We start from the raw sequence: 19,515 nt of genomic DNA, 5'->3' as shown, positions 1-19,515 counted from the left end.
TGGGGTGCCTTCTTGCTTAAATTTGGTTAAACATCTGTTATGAATAGTTAGATTAGCCATTGTTGCATTTGCTACAAATTTAAGTTCCCAATCAGATTCTGTTGAAATTGTATCTTTCAGTTTTGGCCAAATTTTATTCTCATATCTTATTATGTCATTTATCCATTAAATTATGATGCTTCTTGTTGACTTTTTGTGGGATTTTACAGTTAGAAAAGTTGTGGTTCCATTTCAAATTTTTGCATTGTTTATGTTATTTTTTTATTAAAATTATATGCTGCCAATATCACTCTACAAAGTGGCTCTGCAAGGCTTAAATCTTTTTTTACATGTCCACCACATTCAATAAAACATTATTTATGTTTTATGACATTTCCAGTGTTTATTACTGTATGATTTGTTTATCTTAGATATTATTAATGGAATTGTGTGCCAGCTGTAGAACATTTTGTACTAGCTTTTTTAAAATTATAACTTGGTGTTCATTTTATAGATTTAGTCCATAATTTCTTCCCATTATTCTGTTGTGTTTCTTTAAAACATTTACATCTATTTTACCACTCATTATTTTGTTTGTTCTTTATCTGTAAGCATTTATATATGTGCCCTAACAGATGATGATGGGTTTGAATGAGCATTTTAAATTCTGTCTGACATTTTTGCCCCCTTCTCTCTTGCATACCATTCTCTAATCTTGTAGAGTGGAGGAAAATGTTTAAGCTGAATATATTTTGATTCCTGACACAAAAGTGAGAGACTAAAATATTTGATTACTTGGAAGGACTATTTAGTTCAAACCATTTGGCTGTCAATCCATTTTGACTTCATGTCTGACAAAAGAAGAGAGATTATTTGGGGAAGGGAAGAAACATGTTTGTATAACTTTAAAAAAAGATAGAGATTAACCAATCTGAAACTGAGAGAAGCAAATCCTTTTCCACCTTCCCTTCCTCCATTTTTAACTTCAAAATAAAGTGGACTATGACAAATTGTTTTATATTGTTATTTGCTCTGCATAACTTTAGATCTCAAAATAAGACCATTCCAAGGAAGCTTTTGTTAATTGAGCAGTGATGACAAAATTCTCTGGATATTTAATCCAGGATTTAATCAAAACATAGCAAGCAACTCTCATACTGGCAGAACTTTGCTTTTTGGTTCCTCCTCTTCTTCTCTGAAGTCTATCCCATATAGACATCCAATGTTATGTTGCCTTTCTCCCTGCATGGTGATCTTTATGTCCTCTGATTATCTTCCATTATCCAGAAACTTGCATATCTTCAGCAGTCTGAAACTACATAAATCCAACTTTCCTTGCTAGCCATCTTTTCATATTTTTTCTCTTAGTCTAATAACAGCTCTTCCCCTGCCAGCTCCTTATGCCATTTCAATTTCTTCCTACTCTGTTGTGAGAGACTCAATGTGTCTGTGTGTGTTTGTGTGCATGCATGCGCATTTGTGGAAAATGTCATGTTTATCTCAGTTACAAGTACAGCTTGTATTGTGTAGTAAATCTCATGACAGGAGGGCACACAGTGTTTGCTCCATTTTTCACACAGGGCAGGAGGTTCACCGAGGAAGAAATTGAAATCGAAGTCAATACACTTGCCAAAATGCAACGTACCCTGATAGTTGTAATGGTCTTGTGGCCTTACTTTATTCTTTTTTTCTTCCTCAGACATGTTTCATCTCTATTGATGATTTGTTTGAAGCTTTTGATACATTTTTGGACCCACCTTCCCTGGAATATAAAATATGGTTAAAAATTGCTCTTGATGTTGCTCTCAAAACCTTTAAAGAAATTCTTCCAAATATGGTAAGCATGTCTGCAGGGCTTTTATGGTTCTAGTATAAATTGTTTGGCTGATGCCCTTGCTTAAATAGTGCTGCAACTGAAATAGAGTTATCAGTGAAGAAGCTGAAAATTTTAATAATTTTCAGAAGGGTAACTAGCAAACCTTCTCAATATTTATAATGACATGTGAATATCTGGATTCACTGGTTCTTAGATGGTATTGGATACAGATTTTTATATCTTTGCTATTTAAGTATATGGATTGTCTGCTTTGAGAAGATGGGGAGAAACAAACTGTATATAAATTTGAATTAAATACAATTTGGGAATGACTGGAATACATTTGGATAGCTACTGTTTTAATATAAACTAAGTATTACAGAAATGCTGTGATTGGCCAGTAGTAATTCCTTCAAAGAAAAAAAATGCTGTTGAGTGATGCTGAGGGATATCTCATTACTTTGAGTTACGGGGTGCATAAATAATCCCTATTCAAGCAATCTTTCTTGTTCTAGTGGAAGATTAGAAAGCAGGAAAAAATATACATCTAGATTGATAAAAGTGAGATACAAGCAGGATTTTCCTTTTAGAAAAGAAAAGGGGGAAGATAAATTTTAAATTGTTATAATCATGGTGCTAAATGTAAGAAAAGGAACTTGGAAAGTTGAAACAAAAGTCTGAATTATACATGGTTATGAAATTGACATATTTATAGAATACTAAAGAACTATAAAGAATAACATGGTTTAAATGAGGTATGAACTTAAATGGAGTCATAACACATTTAGATTTATATATTGGGATGACAGTCTCCTCATGTCTTAATCCTACTGAACAAATATATGTCTTTGAGTACAGAATGGAACTGATATACATTTAAATTGTGGTTACAGTTAATATATACTAAATATGTATGACTTTACATATGTGTTACCTTTGTTGATTAACATTATTGTGCAAAATGGGCATTGGTTCTTACATGATACGCCCATTATCTGGATGGTGGAGGCAGCAGCCAGAATGGGTTGGTCTCTGTCCAGTGACCAGTTGGACTGAATCTACAGCTGTGACATCACTGGTACCACTGGTGACTCCTCCCAGCTTTAACGAAGGTAGATCTATAGACTGATGCATGGTGTTAATCGCAAGAATCGATAACACACTCACGCTCTCCTCCAGAAAGCCCTGAGCTATTTCTAAGTCCAAATCAGTAAAAAGAGTCCCAGAAAGAAGTCAGCTAAGGGATGGGGCTGGCTACTGTCTCCACTGTCCAGAGAACGGGTGTATGCGATAAGAACCAACGCCCATTCTCCCTAGTTGGTGGAGACAGCAGCCAGAATGGAACATACCAAAGCTTGTCCATAATGTTAAGGGTGGGTAGAGGGCTGGCTTGAGTTTGATTGTCCAGACTTGACTTATTGGAGTACCCTCTTGCCAAAAGTGGCATCTGCTTTTTTTTTTTTTTAATAAAAAAGTTTTATTGTTTTTTTCAAATATTTTGGGGAAAAGGGTACATAAATGTGGAGAAGAATTTTGACAGCTACATCATACGGAAGGTGGTACTTCCCCGGAGTCTTACATCTTTCTCTTATTTTATATATATCAAAATATCATTATTACATACATATTAGCAGTTTAGGTTTACTTCAAATTCTTTAACATCTTCAACCATACTTTATATCACTTCTAACCATCTCATTATATTAACAATTGCACTGTGTTTTTAAATCATTTCTGTGACCTAAGTCTCATTGCTGTCTCTTCTCCCCTGTCTGATGGCTGAGCCATGGCTCCTCCCCCTTTCATGTCTTATGCTCTGTCTCTTGTTTCATCTAGGAGGTTTTTGTGTTTTTCCATGAAGGCTTCTGCCTCCACTACTGTATTAATTCTCACTCTACCCCACTCCCAGAAAATCAACAAGCCTTCTGGAATTAACCACCTAAACCAGATATTTTTTTCATATAATTTTTTAGTTAGAAAGAATAATTTCTTCCTCTTATCTCTTATTCTTTTGGGTATCTGTTTCAGAATGGTTATTTCTTTGTCCTTATATCTTAAAGGTTGAACTCCTAGAATTTCATCTCTTGTGGTCTTTCTAAAAAATTTAACATGAACTTCCCTTGGAACATTGTGTGTTCTAGCATATGCTGAATTAATTCTATATAGCAGATCAATATCCCACCCTAGCTGTTGCTTATCTCTTTTAATATAATCTGCTAGCATTGTTGTCATAATCTCCCTTAAGTCTTCACCCTCCATTTCAGGTATGTTTTGAAATCTAAGAAGACATCCTTTCAAATTCCATTTTTTTCCATATAATTCTCAATCCCAGTATTTTTTTTTGTAAAGCCTTCATCTCTTCTCCCACCCCCACAGCACCCTCCTCCAGAGCTTCTATTTTCTGGCTATTTTGTAAAGTCTGGTGTTTATTCTCTCTGAGTTCTTCCCTTAAGTCCGCCAGCTGTTTTTTTATTTCGTCCTGTCCCTTTAAGATCGACTGGAACATTTGTTGAAACATTTCTTGAGACTGCTGTTCCCCCTCGGAGGCTTTTGGTTGTAAAAAGGAAGATAGTTGTGTTTGTTGTGGAACAGGACTTGAAACAGAAGAAGATGGAGCCGATGCTGGTTTAGGAATGGGGGCCTTTTTCGCAGGCATTGTGAAGTTCAGAGAAAGTTTTTAGTCTAGACAGAAAAGATGGCGTCTACAGGAGCCCGCTGTCAGGCGAGGTCTACAGGCAAGCAAGGTCCAGTGTGGGATATCAGTCTTCAATAAGGCTCCCCTTTAGTTACAGTCAATTTCCCCAATCCAAGGAAGATTGTATAAAGAGATTCCTCTAGGGTTCACCAGGGTTTAAAGTTCCAACCCAGAAGATTTTTCAAAGACAACAGTTCATTTGTAACAGCAGCAGAAACGGGGGAAGAAGTGACATTTTGGCACAGCCCCCTCAGGAGATCGGAGAACAATCATTCAAGAAGTTTCCTTTCATAGATTATTAGATCAGTTCACTTTCTTTCTTTCGCAATTGTTCATCAAAAGTGGCATCTGCTGATGCATATCTATCTAGTCTATAATGGTTAACAAATAGAGATGGTGAAGACCACGTAGCCGCCTTGCAGATTTCCTTGATGGAAGCTTGGGTAGACCATGCTGCCGAGGTAGCTGAGCTGTGTGTTGAATGTGCTGTCACGTGTGGAGGGAAAGGTAGTCCGAGAGGGGAGGACAGGGCTGCCACAAGTGGGTCTACAGATGGGGTTTCCAGGAGCTTAGCCAGCTCTGGTCCCACATTGTACAGCCTCTTGTCCAGTGAATTTGGAAGGGGACCCGAGCTCGGGGAGCCCCATTGTCTTTGGACCAAATCCCCAAATAATTTTTTTAGAAGGGATGACTTCCTTTTCCATGGTGTGTTCCAGAAAGAGGAGATCCACTGGTTTCCCAGTTCCTAAGTCTGACACCTGAAGGGGTTTTAACACAACCTTGGCAATTTGCTTGGCCTTAAAAAGATGGGATTTAAAGACAGCTGGTTTGAATAATCCTATGAAGGTAGGTTGGTCAGGGATTAAATCCTCATCTTCAGACAAGTCAGAATCCCTAACTGCCTTAACCTCTTCCATACCCACTAAAGCCTGATCAGAATGAGAAGGGATTGATTGATTGAGTAGAAGGGCTTTTGCTGGTGTGAGATGGTATAGGCACACTGGGGGCAGGAAGAGGGGCCAGTGAAGCAGTAGCTTGTTGCTGTTGTTGGAGGCCAGCTACAATCCCCTTCTTGATGGCCTCAGATATAATGGAGGCCATATCCAGCCCAACTGATGGCAAAGGGCCCTAGGGCAATAAAAATGAAGGCTGTACCTCAAGAGAAGGCTGTGGAGCCAAAGGTGCAGAGGATGATTCAATAGGACCAGAATTGGCTGGTGTGGAGGCTCCTGTAATTCTTCCTCAATATCTGAGGACAAATCAGTGGGCCTTGGGCTTTCCAATGGCAATGGGCCCAGCAGAAATAGATGAGGGCTGGCAGGGAGCTCTGCAGAGATTGAGCCTGGAGCTTGGCAGCCAAGAGCTGTGCTTTTGCAAACTCCTTGTCCAGCTGGCGCTGGTGACGGTCCTCTGCCTTTTGGGCAGCCTTGGAGGTTTTGGGAGGTCTGCAATTTGTGCGAGGCTCTGGGGCTGGCCTTTTCCTGGTGGATGTTACCCCAGAAGGGCCTGCCACTGGACTATCGGAAGAGATGTCTGGGCTCACCTGGCTTTGATCACCATGATAATTGGTGGTTCAGGGACTCACCCCATAGGAACCTTTCTCTGTGCTCTGCAGAGGTTGGAGGCCGATCGGAGGTTTGGCACCAAAATAAACGGTCATGAAGCTTCAGAATGGCCACCAGAGCTTTGGTGCAAACTAAAATGGCCGCTGGAGCTCCGAAAGAAGAAGAAATTGCCACCCGAGGCTTTTCTGCAACCACGGTTGAAGTTGAGGGGCCGCAGCAGTGAATTTACGCAGGAGGTGGCCTCGTAATGGGCAGAGGTTGTTGGGTTGCCGCCTGCAGGCTTGCCCAATGGGTAGAAGTCACGGGGTGCTCTTGAGTTACCTCGTGGCACCCACAATGAAGTCAGAGTCGAAAGGAAGGCAGTTTGCAGTTGGCAATGAAGGATGAGCAGTAGAAGTACTTTAAACGATCGAATTAGCAATTTTAGACTTAAATTTGGAAAAAAGACCTAATTGACTAACTAATTTGGAGGAGAACTAATTTATGCGTCCAGTCCTGATCGGACTGAGTCTAAAGCTGGGAGGAGTCACCAGTGGTACCACTGATGTCACAGCTGTAGACTCAGTCCAATTGGTCACTGGACAGAGACAACCCATTCTGGCTGCTGTCTCCACCAACTGGGGAGAACTTAGATATTTTTGTTAAAATATCTAAAGTTTGAGTACTAGACTATCTAAGGTCTTAACTGGAAAACTCTGCTTATATCAAGATATGATTTAGGGTACAAGTCTAGGAAATAATTTAAGTAAATGTATATGAGATAGGCAGCCTATAAATCTAATACCTAAATACATAAAAATATTTACTGATGTTTTGATGCTTCATCCAAAGTATACACTAATGAGCAGAACAAGGCAACACAACCTTTCAAAATACTTTTGAGTACAATAAACATTTTGGACATGGATATGTAGTTATCAAGCGTTAAGCTTGATTCAAGAGAAATTCTACTTTGTCCTGCATAAAAATCTTGAATTATAGCCTAGCTAGATTTTTTTTATAAATGTTCATCTAATTTATATGTCTTTGGTGTACAGGATTGGTCATACAGAATGTGTATGCAGTTTTCTAATACATATGTTGTGGATGTACCAAATCACACTAAATGTGATATTTATGATGAAGCTATGGATGAGGTAATTCTTGTACATGGAACTGTGCAGGATTGTCAGTCTGGGGAGCATTATTGGGCACCATTTGTTTTACCCAAAACCTGCCATCAGGTAAGAAATACTTTTATAGTTAGCCAATAATTATGTACTTTATAACAATCAATAAGCCGAATTGGGGAGCAAACAGTCTGTAAAGCAAGGGAAAATAAAATTAAAGAATGGATGCAATACTTATGATGTTTGGTTTTCATTTTTTAAATTTCAGCACCTGGCCAGTGAATTGAAAGAACAGTATTATCAATATGATGACAGTTTGCTGGTTAGGATTAAATATTTATTTTCAAAATATACAGTCAAATCCAAAGAGTCAAATCAGCCCAATAATCATTATGAGTAGAGCTCACTGCCTTGATTGTATAGAAATTAATTCTTGTGATTTCCACAATAACGTATTAAGATATTCTTCCAGGTACAGGGTACTTCAGCTGCAACAAAATTATTAATTGTACGAACTGAAGAAAAAGGACAGCGGATGAGCACAGGAACAACAAGTAGTATATGCCAGTATCACTCAAGAAACAAATTTGGTGAGGAGGAACTTGAAATCTTTGGTATCAGAGAATTTAATTGAAATTATAGTCCTTTTCTCTTACTTTCTATCTTTCCCAGCATTATAAACCTTCCAGGAGAGCTGGGTCCTTTCATACTGTGGGAGGAAAGATTAAAAAAAAGACAACTATTAGCAAAGTGCATGGACTCAATTACTGCAGTGATGGGTGCACCACTGGAAGACTTGAAGGGATCACATTGGGCCAGAAAAAAATCTTACCTACGTGGTCACTAAGAGCTGACTCTGACTCGATGTTAATAATATTAAATCAATTATATATTTATAATTCAAGTGCAGCTTGATATAATGTCTGTTATGATTTATTAAAAATCAAACTCTGTATTTGCTTTCATTATTGAAGAACTGAAATGTCTAATCATCTCACATAATTTAAAAAGTGATTCAGAGTTTTTGATTTTTTCTCCCTGAGAAAGAATGAATGTAGCAAGGTATTAGTCTATTTTTCGGAGTGTAAAACGCACCAAAATTTTGAAGAGGCAAATTAAAGTTTTTGCACCCTCCCAAAAATGACCTGTTTTTCACAAAAACGGGCCCGTTTTTTGTCACAAAAAGGGCATGCATAGCGTTTAGGATGCTTATAGAGTGCTTCTGGGGCCTGGGGGAGCAAAAAATAGCCTGCTTTTTGTTCATTTTTGCCCTCCCCAGCCCCCAGGACCACTCTGGAAGCCTCCTAAAGGCTATGTACGGCCATTTTTGCAAAGTGGTGGGGTTTCAACAGGCAAAAAAGATGCTGTATTCAGTGTATAAGACGCACCCAGATTTTCACCCCCTTTTTTGAGGTAAAAAGGTGCGTCTTATACTCCAAAAAATAGTGTATATTTACCACTATTTGTCTCCTGAGACTGAAATTAAAAGTTTATTCATAGCAAAATTATAGCATAATTCTTTTATGGACATACCGTATTTTTCGAAGTATAAGACATACCTCTTTTCCTCAAAAAAGAGGCTGAAAATCTGGGTGCGTCTTATACATCGAATACAGCATTTTTTGCCTCCCGAAGCCCCGCCCCTTCACCAAAATGGCCATGCATAGCCTTATGAAGGCTTTCAGAGAGCTCCTGGGGGCTGGGGAGGGCAGAAATTAGCAAAAAATGGGCTGTTTTTTTGCCCCCCCCCAACCCCTCAGCAGCACTCTATAAGCCTCCATAAGGCTATGCATGCAATTTTTTTGACAAAAAAACAGGGCAGTTTTCGTGAAAAACAGGCTGTTTTTTTGCTCTTTTTGCCCCTCCCCCTCCCCACCAGAAGCACTCTGCAAGCCCCCCCCCCCCCCCCCAGGCTATTCATGCCTTTTATTTGAAAAAACCCAGGCCCGTTTTCGTGAGGTTTGTAGAGTGCAAAAACTTTTTTTTTCCTTTTGGAAAGCTCTTTAACTGATGAGAATTACATTGATCAAGTGCTATGACAGCAGAAACAAAGTCTTAAGGTTTGCCAGCGATTTCCTTCTCCAGCACATGGATAAATACACTTGGAAACATCTACCTACCTACCTACTCTCTCTCTCTCCCTACCTATCTACCTTATTTCTCTCTCTTTCTATTTCTCTCTCTCTATCCTTCTACCTACCTACCTACTTATCTACGCACTCTCTCTCCCTACATACCTACTCTATTTCTCTCTCTCTCTATCCCTTTATCTACCTACCTACCTTTCTACCTACCTACCTAACTGCTCGCTCTCTCTCTCTCTCTCTCTCTCTCTCTCTCTCTCTCTCTCTCTCTCTCTCTCTCTCTCTCCCTACCTACCTACCTACCTACCTACCTACTGTATTTCTCTTTCTTTCTCTCCCTCTCTATCCCTCTATCTACCTACCTCCTTTTTTTAAAAAAAAATGCATCTTCAAAACCTTGGTGCGTCTTATACTCTGAAAAATATGGCAGTATATGCTTAGATTATAAGAATTAATACCTGTGTTAAAGTTATTGTGTTTATTAGACTTTATTCCCAGGCAAATGTACATTTAATTATAGCCTTAACTAAGATTCTTAGGAAAAAATATTATTTTAATAAAGAAAATGCTTTAAACCTTTATTAATTATTTCTAAGGCACACATTTTCAGCTGCGGTTGATGGGAAATATGGTAATTATTTTAAAAATATTTTAAAAATAGGTGAAATAATGTCACCTGCAATTTCAAGAAATTATTAAACTAATTAGAAATATATCAAAAACTAGTTATTTATACTTAAAGTTAGCTTATTTTATAGTTATCTGAATTGTATTTTTGACTTCCAAACACATGAAAGAATCTGTGACATAGGTTTTCTTTTTTTGGTGGCACCTTTGAACTAATCTGGACTCCTAGCAACTTCCTGAACAAGTCCATGAAACCTTGGCAAGATTTTTGGAAGTGGTTTGTCCTTGCCATCTTCCTAGGGCTGAGAGAGATTGACTGGTCCAAGGTCACCCAATTAGCTTCATGTCTAAAGTGGGCGTAGAACTCACACTCTCAGTTTCTAGCGTGGTGTCTTAATCACTACACCAAATTGGCTTTCTGAGACAAATTTAACTAATGCAATATTAAGCTATCAAAAAACAAAGAAAAACAAAGATCAGTATAACAATATGCATTTTTGTAGGGACAGCATATATAAATCTCTGTTTAGTTTTTTAAAAAATATTTTGGAAATGTTGAGAGATAACCAAAGAGAATAAATATTGAGGAATGTTGAGATTCAATATTTTATAAATCTGCTTATTTATTGGAAGTTTTAAAATAAATTAAGTTGGCTTTCAAATGTTTTTGTCTTCCATTCAATATATAGGAACCTTGGAACACATTTTTGCTTCAGATTATAGCAGCCAAAGCACATTAATAGACAATATAGTAAGTATGCTTATTGAAATTATTCATATATATGTGTGTGTGTGTGTGTGTGTGTGTGTGTGTGTGTGTGTGTTTGTTTGTTTGTTTATTTATTTATTTATTTATTTATTTATTTATTTATTTATTTATTTATTTATTTATTTATTTATTTATTTATTTATTTATTTATTTATTTATTTATTCCAACCATAAGAGCCTTTCTGGGGCTATCTATCCTCTAAAAAAAATTAACATTTCATCACAGTTCCTCACATTGCTTACTTCCACCTTTTAAATTATCTTGCCTGAAGAAAAGTTCTTGGAAACTTTAAATTATAATCCAAACATATATAACTATTTTGTAGAATTAAATTTTCAAGTGATCTAAAGAAAATTCTGGTAGGATTTAAAATTAAATGTTCTTAACTCTTCAGAACTACCGTGTTTTCCTGTGGTTTCGGTGGGAGGGGCTACAGCCGGGTTTGATACAGCCTGATTGGTCCAAAGACTGAGGGATTTTTCTTTAAGTATCCTCCTTTCCCTCCTGGCTCCCAGTTCCCTCAGTCTTTGGTCCAAGCTAGTTTGGCTCCTGTGAGGTTGAAGTTTAGTTTAATTATTAATTGGATATTCAAAAAAATCATAACTTGAACCTTTGCTTTAAAGCGTAGAGGTTTTAATCGGGCTCTCAGGAAATTCCTGAGGGCGGGGGCTCTTCAGGAGCGCCGTCCTTGCGACGCCGGAAAAGAGCAGGGCTTTTGCCTTTGAGGCTTCAGCCCGATACTGCAGGAAAGCTCCGATCGGCTTTTCGCGCCGCCTGGATCCTTGCGGCGGCTTGGAACTTTGCGGACGCTCTTATCAGCCCGATCGGCTTGCCGCGGCTTCAAAGAGCTGCCGCGCGGCTTCCTTGTCTTCGTTTAAGTGCTGTTCGCAGCCGGCGAGTCAGCTGAAGAACTTCCCGGGCATCATTTAGGCTCGTAGCGAGGCTAATCCCCTCAGAGCCATCTGTTGAGCCGGAAAGTTTGATATCTTCACCCACGAGGCGCGGCGGCCATTTTGGTGCGACCTCGTGGGCGGCGGCCTCATTCCCGCGCGCAGAAACCAGTCGAGCAGGCCTACAATGACTGGGGAGAGGCACGCTGAGCCTCGTGAGCGGCTGCAACGAGGTTTTTCCCTGAGACCGGCACACAGCTCTACAGGACACATGAGTGAGGCATGGCCTCCACTATCTCAGATGCACAGTCCGGCGAAGAGGTGGAGGAGACCCAGGGCAGGCTTAGGCCCAGAACAGCAGGCCCCAAGCCTTCTGCTGAGCAACGCCCTTCCAGAGCAACTGCCAGGGACGAGTCTAGGAGACAAAGGGCTCTGGAAAAACAAGTGGCCAGGGCCGAACGGCGAGCACAGGCATCTAGGCCTAACTCCCCCAACAGATCTAGATCTCCTATTGGGGCACGGTCTCAGGCCTCAGATTCTCCTACCAGGGGCTACAGTCCTTCATCCCCTTCAGTCTCCCCGGCCAGGCCCAGGAGGGAAGTGACCTCCCCATCTCCATCCATTTCCCCCAGAAGTTACAGGTCAAGGATGGAGGATCCAAGAGAAGGGGGATCTGGAGATTATTTGCCACCAGCTCAATTGGCACCACAGGATCCCTCCCGTGGTCCTTCAGAGGAGGATCTGGAGGAATTAGAGAACTTGCCTCCCAATATTAAAAGGCTCATTTCTACTGCAATTTATAAGGGTATCTCCTCGGGCCTAGCTCACAGGGATCTATCCCAGGGTAGGCCTCATCCTGTGGCTGCTGCCAGAAGCAGACCTGCGATTGCTGATAGAAGTCTGGAGATGACTAGGGCCCCTTCTCCTTCGATTGTTAGCGAGGGTTCCTTCTTGGGGGAACCTGCTCATATTGCGCTGGGGTTTTCTGAGGATGAGGAGGACTCTCCTGAGACACCGGTTTTTCCCGGTCTTTTTCCCCCTCCAGCATTTAAACCTATGCTGCGCAAGGCCAAAAAGACCACGCAGATTGGCACGCCCCCCCCCCCGGCTTTTCAACGTAAGGATCCAAACCTGGCAATGTTTATTAACCCCAACACGGAGAAGGAGGAGGTGCCAGCTCCTCCCCTTTTTCTGGAGGTAGTTCAGGATCAGTGGGCTAAACCTTCTTCTATACCTAACCCGGGTGGTAACGACAAATGTTACTACAATATGGAGAAAGCTTTTGCGCAAGCTCTTCAGCTGCCCATAGTAGACGCTCCGGTTGCCCTGTTAGCCAACGCTTCCTCCGTAGTCATGGGCGATGTGGCAGATAAATTGAAACCGGAGGACAAGCGGGCGGAACTAGCCCTGCGCAAAAATTTCAACGCCTCGGCCTGGGCTATTAAAGCAGCCGCGGCAGCCTCTTACTTTAATCGCACCTCGGTCATGTGGCTACGACAGCTGCAAGACCGCATACCTCTGGAAGATGAGCGTCTTCATCAAGACCTCGCCAAAATTATTTCAGCCACACAGTTCTCGGCGGATGCCACCCTCGACTCCATTAAATTCTCGTCCAGAGCCCTTGCCACCTCTGTGACTACGCGGAGACTTTTATGGCTCCGAAATTGGCAAATGGACAACAAGTCCAAATGGAGTCTGGCGGGGGCGCCCTTCTCGGGTCCCAACCTTTTCGGGTCCTCTCTAGATCCCATCCTTGTAGAGAACAAGGACAAGAAAAAGGTCCTACCCTCCAATACGAAGAAGCCAGACAATCGTCCGTCATATTATCGTAGGCCCTCTTCCTATAGGGCTTCAGAGCAGGATTACCGCCAACAGAGATTCACTCCCTATAGATATGACAGGCAGTACCAGCGCCCTTATTATCAAGATAGGAACAGTTTCAAAACCAGTCCAAACGGCCCTTTTGCGGGGGGGGGGGCGCCCCTTCCGCAGGGGGAAATGACTCAAATCCGAGTCTACCCATAGGCGGCCGCCTGGCGTCCTTCGCGGACCAGTGGGATCGGATCACATCCGATGCCTGGGTCAGAACGACTGTCAGGGAGGGACTCCGGCTGGAGTTCCTAGCCCCTCCCCCGATGCTCTTCAGGACTTTTCCCCCCTCCAGGGACCCGGAGAGAAGGCGCCTGATGCTTCTTGCAATTCAGCACCTGATCGAAATTCGGGCTGTCGAACCGGTTCCCCGGGGGGAGTAGGGTCAAGGCGTGTACTCCAATCTCTTCGTGGTCCCGAAGAGCTCCGGGGGATGGAGAGCGATATTGGACTTGAAGCGTCTCAACTCTTATCTAGTCTACCGACGCTTCAAGATGTCCTCTCTCAAGTCGATCCTCCTCGGCATCAGACGGGGGGATTTCATGGCATCTATAGACTTAACCGAAGCTTACCTACATATTCCAATTCGTCCATCCCATCGAAAATTTCTCCGGTTTTTCCACGGGGGGCAGCACTTTCAGTACAGGGCTCTTCCCTTCAGCCTAGCCTCAGCCCCCCGCACATTCACGAAGGTCCTGGCGGCAATGGCGGCTCACCTTCGCTCAAGGCCGGTGAGACTTCATTGCTACCTCGACGACGTGCTCGTCCTTGCCCAGTCTCAGTCACAAGCAGTAATAGATCTGCAGACCACCATCCAGACTCTGCAGGCCCTGGGCTTCTCCATCAACTTCCCCAAGAGCCACCTTTCACCTTCAACGACAATTCTACACTTAGGCACCGTGATAGACTCAAGGTCGGGTCTGGTTCGACTCTCTCCAGACCGGCTATCAAGTCTTCAGAAGCTCGCCCGCCTCGTCCATTCAAGATGGTCCGCTTCCATCTTGACCTTGGCACAACTGTTAGGCAAGATGGTGTCATGCATCGGAATTGTTCCATGGGCGCGTCTTCACTCCAGGACACTACAGTGGACTCTGATTCCGTTCCAGAGACAGTGGCTCAGCAACTCTCCGCGACACATTCGAATTCCACCGGACCTTCGATGGTCTCTGAAGTAGTGGTTGAACCCGACCTTGAATCGCGGAGCCGAATTCTGGGAACCAGGCAGAGTTACCATCACGACAGACGCGAGCCTGTTCGGATGGGGGGCAGTGATGGATTCCAGCCTGGCGCAGGGACGATGGTCCAAGTCCGACCTGCGCCACATCAATTGGCTGGAACTCAAGGCGGCCCGCCTAGCCCTTCTTCATTTCCGGGACTCAATCTACAACCGGCATGTTCTCCTCTTGACGGACAACGTGGCAGCGAAAGCGCACATAAATCGTCAAGGGGGGACGCACTCCAGAAGCCTATGGCTGGAGGCTCTAAAGCTGGGCAAGTGGGCGGAGAAGAATCTGGCCTCGATTGTCTCGGAACACATCTCGGGCGTCGCCAACCAACAGGCAGACTGGCTGAGCCGAACGACCGTAGATCATGGCGAGTGGCAACTCGACCCAGAAATATTTCACAAGATCTGTCTCCGGTTCGGCGTCCCTCTGGTGGACCTCTTTGCCAGTCCGAGCAACTCACAACTTCCCCGCTTCTTTTCCCGCTTCCCGGCTCGTTATGCGGAGAACACGGATGCCCTGCGGTGCCCGTGGCCTCCCGGTCTGCTTTATGCCTTTCCTCCCATTCCTTTGATTCAGGGCACCCTGAGGAAGATAGTCTTGGAGAAGGCCTTAGTCATTCTGGTAGCTCCGTTTTGGCCGAGACGCCCATGGTTCGCGGACCTGGTCCAGTTGTCCGTAGCCCCCTATTGGAGGATTCCCCAGGGGGAGGTAGCCTTACGCCAAGGGGTCCTGTGTCATCCGGAGCCCCAGTGGCTCCAGCTGACCGCTTGGCTGTTGAACGGAGCCTCCTAAGGGGCGCAAATCTTTCAGCCAAGGTAATAGCTACCATCGAAGCTTCTAGATGCCCCTCGACCACGCGTATTTACAACTCAACGTGGTCGGCCTTTGCTTCCTGGTGTGGGAGGTTTGGCATTGACCCGACAGCTGCCTCTGTCGCTCAGGTCTTAGAATTCCTGCAGCATGGGCTGGATCGTGGGTTGTCCCACAATACTTTAAAGAGACAGACAGCTGCCCTGTCCTCCATTCTATCGGGGGTGGGGTCTGGTTCTCTAACTCAGTCGGCTTTGATAAAGCGGTTTCTCAAAGGCGCCGCTAATCTATGTCCCCCCCCCCCGGTACATAGGTTTCCCACTTGGGACTTGGCTCTAGTCCTTAGGGCCATGACAGGGGCTCCCTTCGAGCCCCTGAGGACGGTGCATCTTAGATTCCTTACCCTGAAGGTAGTTTTCCTGGTGGCCGTAACCTCGGCCAGGCGCATCTCCGAACTGGGCGCCTTGTCGTCCAAGGAGGACTTGTGTCAGTTCCACCAGGATAGGGTCGTCCTCAGACTAGACCCGGCCTTCCTGCTGAAAGTCAATTCCGTCTTCCATCGATCTCAAGAGGTCATATTGCCAAATTTTTGTCCGGCCCCTGTCCATGAGAGGGAGGTCAGTTGGCATCGCTTGGATGTCTGGCGGGCCCTGCGCATTTACTTCAGGCGCACTTCCTCTTTTCGACGGTCGGAAGCCTTATTTCTGTCCTTCTTGCCAAGGTCCCTGGGAGCTAGGGTGTCCTCTGCCACCATCGGCAGGTGGGTCCGTCAGGCAATCTCGGAGGCTTACCAGGCATCTCACCTGCCTCCTCCCCAGGGTATAACGGCCCACTCTACTAGGAGCGCGGCTACCACTGCCGCTTGGGCTACCAGAGCTCCTCTGGAAGATATTTGCAGGGCGGCCACCTGGGCCTCTCCCTCTCCCTTTGTCAAGCACTATCGGCTTGATCATTTCGCTTTGGGGGATGCGGCCTTCGGCCGTAGGGTGCTCCAACAAGTGGCGACCCCCCCTCCCCCGTTACGTTCTACCCACCCGGGGATGTAGCTTGGGTATGTCCCGGCTGTAGCCCCTCCCACCAAAACCACAGGAAAAAGACCGTTGGTCCTTACCTGAACGCTTCTTTTCTGTGGTGTAGGTGGGAGGGGCTACTTTCCCGCCCTAGAATGATGGTAGGGGTCGGGGTGGTCATTTGAATATTGTTTTTTTGTTGCTGTTTTGGTCTGTGTGTTGTTTCTACGGTTATTTCCTTACGTATGACTATCAGCTTTTCCATGCAACCTCGGGAACTGGGAGCCAGGAGGGAAAGGAGGATACTTAAAGAAAAATCCCTCAGTCTTTGGACCAATCAGGCTGTATCAAACCCGGCTGTAGCCCCTCCCACCTACACCACAGAAAAGAAGCGTTCAGGTAAGGACCTCTTTTTCCTGAAAATACGACATGTCCTCATAATACAGCCATGCCCCATTTTTCTGGTGGGCAAAAATATAACACACCCCCCCCACATATAAGCCCCCTGGACAGCCCCCCACCTCCGGCCAGGCAGAGCGCCGCTCACCAACCTATTAGTATCCCAAAGGTGCCAAGCTGCGGGAGCCTGGAGGGAGGCAAAGGTGATTGCGTTGCTTGGTGCCTTCTGGATACCGCTAGGTTGATGAGCAGCGCTGTGCCCAGCTGAAGAGGGGGTTGCCGGGTGGCTGCTGTCTTGCAAGCGGGCTCCCAAACAGCCGGGCACAGCCTCATGGGCGAATGGCTGTGTTGCTGGGATGGCGGTGGCAGCAGAGGTGCCCTGCTCCGTAATGAGAGCTGGGCCATGCATCGTGAGGCTGGGAGACGGATGAGCAAGAGTGGAACAGCCGCTCGTGCAACCCCCCTCTCCAGCCGTGCAGAGCGCCATTCACTGGCATTTGGAAGGCGCCAAGCCGCGGGAGCCGGGCGGCGGCAAACAGGCGCTCACCCAGCTTGGCGATACCCCTAGGTCAGTGAATGGCACTGTGCCCGGCTGCAAAGGGGGTTTGCCGGGTGGCTGCTCGTGAGCGTGGTTGCTTCATGGCTGTTGTGTTGCGTTGCTGCGACAGCCATTCACCCATGAGGCTGTGCCCGGCTCTTTGGGAGCCCGCTTTGGCAACCCGAAACAATAAACCCTCCCCCCATAATAAAGCCCAAGCCATATTTTGTAGGTAAAAAGAAAATAAGACCCTGTTGTATTTTTGGGGAAACACGGTATTTAGCCAATAAATTATACATCAATTGCAAACATGGTAAATAACTTCTTTGTCCCTAGGCTTTCTTTAGAGAAGGTAAATGAAAACTAGATTCCAAGTGGCAACTTCTTTTTTTATAGCTTTTTTATATACATTTTTATTGCTGCAAATTCTTTTACTTTGTTGTATTTCAGTCTGTTTCAAATAGTTTCTGGTTCAGTGCAGAAAACACTCCAAAAATACCTTGTTTTATAAATATGTTAACTGTGCACATTACAAAGAGTGCAGCTCTTAAAGGCAGAATGAGGCCCCCCAGTATTGGACACATTCTTCCCCTTGCTTCCTTGGACATGTTTGATCTATTCTTTATAAAGAATGTTTTTATCTGGCCTTTCTGCTGTGGAATTTTCTATGTCTTTTTCATTCCCTCTCCATCATTCAGTCATTCCCTTCTATTTAGTTTCTATTTACCCATCTTCAAGAGGAACTCTGTGTGGTAATACAATTTAAAACTTAATTACAAACTATTCTATTAACTAAAACAAAAAAAAAAACAACACATTAGCATAAAAAGGCAACAAACAATAGCCAATCAACCGACACATCTTGGGTTGCTGATTCCCCTGCCCAGGAAAATAGGAGGTCTTAAGAGCTTTCCGAAAGCGCAGCATGGTCAGGCCCAACCTGATCTCAGATACTACGGTGTTCCAAAGGGCATGTGCTGCCACAGACAAGGCAGATGTAACGCCTGTTAACGGATGCCTTCTCTGTACTCTGCAATTACCACCTTTGATTAATACTTCTCATTTTCACACATTTTGTGCATTCTTCCAATAAACTAGATTTCCTCTCATCTTAAACTCAGCTGACTTACCCTGTTGATAACTGTTAACATTCTTTTAGATATACCTCTGAAGAAAAAATAGGATTTGCTAATGTTGTTTTAGAGTATTTGTTTTTTCATCTACTATAATGTAAGCTAGAAACTGTAATACATTTTTCCACATCACATCAGCTCTAATAATCTTAAGGTCAGTTCAGTTCCATGCTTCCTTCAATGTTAAATTTGACACAATCTTCTCTGAACTCTTCCTTTACATCTTTCTTCTTCTTCCTATTAATCCCCCCTAAAAATGTCATTATCGAATCTGTTTTTTTTGATATGTCCATTGTCTCTGATAGACAATTTTTCTCATTTGTAAACTTCCAAAGTTTCTGGCACCAAACCTTTTTTAAAAACGATTTTAGCATTTTCAGGTAGTGAAATTCTGCTTTTCTTCTCTGTTTTTGGCCCATCTCTTTCTCTCTACATTGCTTCTGGGCTTTCAGTACTATTGTATATTCCAGTAGTGGCCAGTCTTCATCACTTGTACAGAACAAGGAGAAATATATCATTTCTCTTTATTATTTATTCACTGTCCAATTATTACTATTTTCAGTGTTATATTACAAAATGCAATATTTTGTTTTATCCTTATGCTTCTTAGGAAAGCAACTTATAGATTTATTTAAGTCTTGTGGCTGTTACCTTACCACTAAATGGTTAATTTCAAAATAAATATTATATAATTATATTTTAATGAATTATATTTTATGATACAAAAATGCAGTCAAGATGTTATTTTTTTCCTTATACAGGAAAGCACTTCTGGAGTCTCCCCAACCCCCAGCTTAAAAAAGACTTAATGAAGAGCAAATATGTTCCAGCCTCACAGAGCAAAGATGCAAGATCTTACATAGAAACCAAATACTAAGGAGTGCTGTCAAATTCTCAGTAAAATTGTTTTTTTAATTTGCTTTCTATGAAAAGTTTCCACATTTTAATCTTTTACAAAATGTTATATAGATGAAGCAGCTAATAAAACAACACCA

The 19,515-nt window shown here is 43.4% G+C and overlaps 1 protein-coding gene across 4 annotated transcripts in view; it reads left to right on the top strand.

The window, feature by feature from the left end:
* LOC309385089 (solute carrier family 9 member C1-like) overlaps positions 1–19,515 on the top strand; it is a 120,928-nt gene extending 101,413 nt beyond the window's left edge. For all 4 annotated transcript variants that reach the window (XM_081939183.1, XM_081939184.1, XM_081939182.1 and 1 more), the window contains 5 exons: positions 1,679–1,816; positions 7,093–7,278; positions 7,637–7,754; positions 10,565–10,626; positions 19,282–19,515. In XM_081939183.1, the coding sequence (XP_081795309.1) occupies positions 1,679–1,816; positions 7,093–7,278; positions 7,637–7,754; positions 10,565–10,626; positions 19,282–19,329 (552 nt within the window). In that variant the 3' untranslated portion in view covers positions 19,330–19,515. The remainder of the gene's footprint in view (positions 1–1,678; positions 1,817–7,092; positions 7,279–7,636; positions 7,755–10,564; positions 10,627–19,281) is intronic.

This window comes from Natrix helvetica (assembly GCF_964273705.1).
Source record: "Natrix helvetica genome assembly, chromosome: 1".
In the NCBI taxonomy this organism is placed as follows: Eukaryota; Metazoa; Chordata; class Lepidosauria; order Squamata; family Natricidae; genus Natrix; species Natrix helvetica.
Note: the sequence above shows the minus strand (reverse complement) of the source record. Positions and strands in the feature narration are given on the sequence as shown.